The 5,576-nt window shown below is 53.2% G+C and overlaps 1 protein-coding gene across 1 annotated transcript in view; it reads right to left on the bottom strand.

Annotated features, from left to right (window-relative positions):
- Positions 1-2,600, bottom strand: part of tmcc1a (transmembrane and coiled-coil domain family 1a) — a 5,699-nt gene extending 3,099 nt beyond the window's left edge. The window contains 4 exon segments of the mRNA XM_019856363.1: positions 1-7; positions 10-399; positions 829-1,074; positions 2,379-2,600. The exon segment at positions 1-7 is cut by the window's left edge and continues 220 nt beyond it. Of these exon segments, the coding sequence (XP_019711922.1) occupies positions 1-7; positions 10-399; positions 829-1,074; positions 2,379-2,417 (682 nt within the window). The 5' untranslated portion in view covers positions 2,418-2,600.
- Positions 2,601-5,576: the final 2,976 nt, after the last annotated feature.

Genomic DNA, 5,576 nt, shown 5'->3' with positions numbered 1-5,576 from the left:
GGCGGCGGCGGGCGGCGAGCGGGCGGCGGCCGCGCCTTCTTCCGCCGAGGGCTCGTCCGGCGAGTCTTTGAGAGCGGCGATGTTGTCGGCGCTGCCGAACTTGTTGCGGATCAGCGAGGCGATCTCCCGCGGCTTGGAGACCACGGCCCCGGCGGCCGAGTGCGTGGCCTGGGAGAAGCTGCACAGGCCTCCCTTGACGCTGTCCACCACGCCCTCGCTGAAGCCCGTCACTTTGGCGCCCACGTCCTTCAGGCCTTGCTGCACGTCCCGAAGAACGTCCTTGGGCTGCCGGGGGATTCCGTTGTGCTCGGCCTCCCGCAGCTTGCGGTGGGAATGATCCAGTTTCCTTTGCAGCTGCTGAATGCTCTGCGCCGACTTCTGGTTCTTTTTCTCAAAAACCTGCCGGCGACAACGGCACCGCATTGCAAAGACGCCGCTCACGGGGGAGGAGGAGGGGACGACAAATCCACGCCGGGCCTTCGCGGGTGACCTCGAGCGATAAAACGCCGAGCTCGCCCGGCGCCTCAAACGGGGAGGCGGCCGCTGAGCCTGGAGCGCCGTCGGCAGCTTCCGACCGAGGGACCGGAGGAGTCACAGAAAGGCGGCGGACGGGTGGGAATTCCCAAAATAGCTTTTGCGACCGTCGCCGTTGCCAAATGTGCGTGCAGAGAACCGAAAGCAAAAAGCAACGGTTGATTTCAAAAGTTTCGAGACGCTCGAATGAAGTTGACCTGAAAAAAGGTTCAGGTTCATCTTCCGGAAAAATCTTTGGAGCGCGGGGGGGGGCGATCGGGCTCTCCGACGCTCGTTACGATGCCGCTCTCCTACCTGCTTGATGCGTGCGCTTTGCTGTTTGTCCGCATCGTTTGCCAGCTTGAGGTACTCGGCAACGTTGTCGTCCCGCGCCGTCTGCTCGATCTTAATCTGTTCAGTGAGTTTGAGGATCTTCCGCTGCAGCTGGGCGATGGCCTGCTTGGTGCGCCGAGGATCCGGAGTCGCATCCTCCGCCGCCGAGTACGCCGACTCCAGCCCCGGGGGGGGTTGGACCAAGCCGCTCACCTCCGACCGCTCGACCTGCGATGGCGACGAGGGAAGTGAGCGTCGTGACGGTCACTTGGAGGAAACGACGACTTCAAGAGGAATAAAAGAAAAAGAATGAAGTCTTTGTGGCGCGGTGAGCTTTTTCGTTTTGCTGACAAATTCAGAAGAAGCTTCTGCTTTTCGGCAAAAAAACTCATCTGGAAAGTGAGAAGTGGAGAAGGCCACTTGCGGTCGAGCTGTGCAAGTCTCATGAATGTCTCGTTTTTTTTGGGGGGAGGGGGAGGCATTTCAACCTTTGCAATGAAAAGAAAGAAGTCAAAACAAAGCTACTTTTAGAGAAACGTGACAGGAAATCAGCAGGGCACAAAGCACGGCTTAACCTTTTTGAATGTTTTTGCGAGCGGGTATTTGCGGCGGTGCCGCCGGCCGCCGTTGGTTTTCGTTGTCATCTCCCACCTCCTTGCTTACTTTTTGCGGCGGAGTGAAATCACGGAATGATGCAAACGCAGTAAAAATGGCAACATTTGTCAGTCACCGAAAGTGCTATTTTGGAAGCTTGTCAAGAATGAATTTGAATAAGAACGAATGATGTTTGTTTATTGTCTTTAGTTTTGACTTTCATTTTTAAACAAGCAGCTTGAGCAAATGTTATGTTTGTAAGAGAAAAAAAAAATAACGAAACGGATCGGGCTTCAATAAGGTTTTGCTTCTACCTGTGCAACTCTGCTTTGGGTCCCCCCCCCCCAAAAAAAAAGCAAGAGCATGACTTGATTGCGTGGCTCCATCTGAATGGGGAAAATGACACTGATGAATGTTTCAGGTGACAAAGCCGCGTCACAGAAGCAATCCAGCTTGGAACACTGAAATGATCCCAATGATCTTGTCTCAATGTGCTCACAGAAGGCGGCGAACCCCCCCCCCTCCCCCCGCCACACGCGTGCATGCGACCGACCGCTCACAACAGGAGGAGCGATTCATTGTTCCCGCTTGTCACGATACAAGAGCCCATCGCGGCGGGGGGGCTCTTGCAACGCACACATGCACGGCGGTTGGCAATGACCGCTCTGGGGTGCAAAGTTGGGAATGCACTTACTTTGCCTCGCTTTTTTTTTTTTTTTTTTGTCTGTTTGTTTCCGTATTCAAATTGATTTGTGAAGCACTTTGGGAGTTCGTTCTCTGGGAAAGAAAACGGGACGCTCCTTTCTTACTCTCGACGCGCACGGGACTCGCTAATCCTCCCTCGCAGGTCGGGTCAGGTGACACCCAAATCCACGACTCGGTCGACATTTTTCTTTTTTTTCTTTTTAAAGACGCGCGCGAAGCCCTCCGGCGCTCACCTTTCCGTTGCCCAAACGCAGGAGCTGCTCCCAGTGCATTTTGGCCACGGGCGAGACGAGCGTTTGCTTTGATCGGGCCGCGCCGAGACGTTTACAAAGCCGCGACGTCAGCGTCCGTTCGTCTTGACGTCGCCGCTTTTGTCGAGGCGGGCCGGCGAACGAACCGGCGTCCGCTCTCGACTGCCGCCCCTCTCGGCTCGTCGGCAAAGTCGCGATCGATCCCGAAGCCCAGCGGAGGGAAGCCTCGGTTGAGTGTCATCGCTTCCGGCCACGCCCCCGCAGCCCGGACGATGACATCATCCTTGAGACCGAGGAGACCGAACGTTCGCGTCGCGCATCGGGGCCAATTTGACCGTTGACCAAAAGCTGCCATTCTTTCGCACTGAAAACTTTCCCAAAGTGGCGGCGGCGGTGGTGCCACAGGAACTGTCAATGTGGCCACCACATTGGCAAAGGTTTCCACAGGAACATGCGCCCGCCCGTTTGCCTTCCAAGGACCCCCAAACAAAACCAAAAAAACAAAAAAAAAAAAAAACAAGTGAAATATAAGTCAAAATCCCTGCAATTAAAAAGAAGGGCAGAAAACGGCGCTTCTCCAACTTTTGACATCAAGTTGCAACTGCAAAAAAGTGAAAAGCTCCCCAAGTCGGCCCCATTGTGACCAGCCGGGAACCTCAACTCAACTCAACTCAACTCAACTCAACTCAACTCAACTCAACTGTCGTGTATTTCTGGAGCACTTGAAAACAATCGCCGCTGTCAACAAAGTGGAGCAAAAAGAATTCATACAACGACAAACAATCAAACGATAAATAAATAACCAAGACGGCAGAAAGCACAAAAACAGTCCAACTAAAAAAAAAAAAAAATCAAGGAAAGACAATGAGATAGTAGGCCCAAGCGTTCAACCCAAAACAAAGTGGTGGTTTGATTGGCGCTTGGTTTCGCATTGGGAGCCACTCGAACTCTTGCACACTTTGAACATCAGCACTGTATTTAAATAGCAGAACATAAAAAAAAAAAAAAGCTCCTCATTCATGATTTCATGCAAGTATATTGCATTCCAAGGTTGAAAAAAAAACAGTCCAATTTTTACAAGGAAACGGTTCCGAAAGATGACCTTTTGGAGACAAAATCAACTGGCAGCCACTGGCTGCCTGTCGCCGCGTGCTGGCCAATGGGAGAAAATCATGGCAGACTGAGTGGGACATCGGAGCCAAACGAAGCTGTCGGGACATTCGTTGAGGGGGACGTGCCAGATTGGACGCTTTATTTTGACGTTTGAGCCGACAAATGTCATGAGCTGCTCGGAGCTGTTGCGTGGTTTTCCTTGCGACTCGGATTATTATGAAAGGTGATGAGTCCATGTCATTTGAAATCGGAAATATCGCCGTCCCAAAGGCGGAGGTGGCCAAATGCAAAACGTTTCAACGTGTCGACTCGCTTCAAGTCAAACCGTCCTGTTCGATAGGCAGCATCGTCATCATGTAACAATCAAGCATTGATTTCCTCGCGTTCCCTTTCACGACTTTTTTTTTTTCCAGCGTCTTCCCTCTGACAGACGTTGGCCTCCAGATAAGGAGGGCAAAGGACAAGTGGCGGTTGAAGCCTGTGAGCTGGAGAGCCGGAGATCGAGGTACAAGGCGCAGCGATAAGAGAGGCCCGCTGACTCCCAACGCGACGTCACCGTCGGCGACGCTCGCCACAAAGTGATGTCACATGATGAAAGGAATGCCGGCCCGCTCATCGGGGTGCTTTCTGTCATCTTGTTACGCGGCTCACTCGTCTGTGATGCGAGCACGCACAAAGCAGAGCAACCTTATCAGCGGCACCCCAGGGGGGGGGGGCTGAGCTGATCCCACTTGGATAAGACTTGATCAGTCCGACAAAAGCAACAAAAGAGACAACGACACGGAGTTGCTCCCTCTTGCCCCCCCCCTGTGGCCCCTTCGCCTTCATGAGGACCCGAAGCAAGTCCCGCTCGCTTCTGGGCCAGGTTGCGCAACGGCCTGTGATCCCCGTAAAGCCGGTTAGAGCGGCTCACGCTTCACCTGGCCTTTCCTCAAGCCTGAGAAAGAGAGAGAGAGAGAACGCAGCCCCGCACTCAACCGTGTGCTGAGGCTCTCGCAGAGTTCATGCTTTTTTTTTTTTTTTTTGGAATGAATGAATGAATGGATCAAAAATCCCACGTCGACCCTTCCAAAGTGATCCGAGGAGAGTGGATTCCACACTTCCAACTTTCAACAACCATCTCAGTGTTAAACGGTTCTCAATAAAGCGTATGCCCCTTTCACACACACACACACACACACACACACACACACACACACACACACACACACACACACACACACACACACACACACACACACACACAAAGTGTCCCAGTATTTGCGCAGGAGTTGAGTACGGTCCAAAATGCGCAAAGCTCGCAAACGGTCACGCTGACTTTTGCGGCCACGTCATCTGCGCTCGTAACACTTGCGTCTTTGCCTCTGCCCGCCGTCTTCGATAACCGGCCATCCGGGGGAGACCGGCAGGGTGTCACGCACTCGTTTTTGTCACGGGCCACATTGGAGTTGTTGCGCTTTCCCTTGGGGGGGCCGCAAATGTATTTGGTGAAAGCGTACACCGGCAATGTTGAAGCACCTCCACAAATTGCAACAACGCACGGAGGGAGTTCAAATCGCAAGTCAAGAATAACTCGCTCGTCGGTACTCCGCATTCCATCGGAAAATTGGCGCGCTTGATTTGCTTCGGCGGGCCACATCAAGTGATGAGGCGGGCCAGATCTGGCCCGCGGGCCTTGACTTTGAACCCTGTGATCCGGACTGAAATGACCTTCGATCTCCTGGCGAAGATGGTTGGGGCCCGCTCGCTGGGGATCAGGAAGTCAACCAAAGTGGCGTGGCAACGCCCTCACCAACACCGAGATCAAACTCTGAGCTGGGAAGTCAACCTCCGCTTTGACGCCAAAGTTCATTTGATGGAATGAATGACGACAAGGTGTTTAAAGTCTGACATTTTCAAGACGCTGCCAAGCCATGTCACATCGATTGCGGCCGCCCCCTGGTTTCCGCACAACATGCTAATCAAGGCTGTGCTCAAACACGTCGCGTAATAAACGCCTTGAACCTCAACATCGGCTTTTCCCCCTTTAAGGGGATCCCAAAGCGCCAACAATGAATCCCATTCATT

The sequence above is a fragment of the Hippocampus comes genome, unplaced genomic scaffold (genome assembly GCF_001891065.2).
Source record: "Hippocampus comes isolate QL1 unplaced genomic scaffold, H_comes_QL1_v1.1 scaffold473, whole genome shotgun sequence".
In the NCBI taxonomy this organism is placed as follows: domain Eukaryota; kingdom Metazoa; phylum Chordata; class Actinopteri; order Syngnathiformes; family Syngnathidae; genus Hippocampus; species Hippocampus comes.
This window is presented reverse-complemented; position numbering and strand designations above follow the sequence as displayed.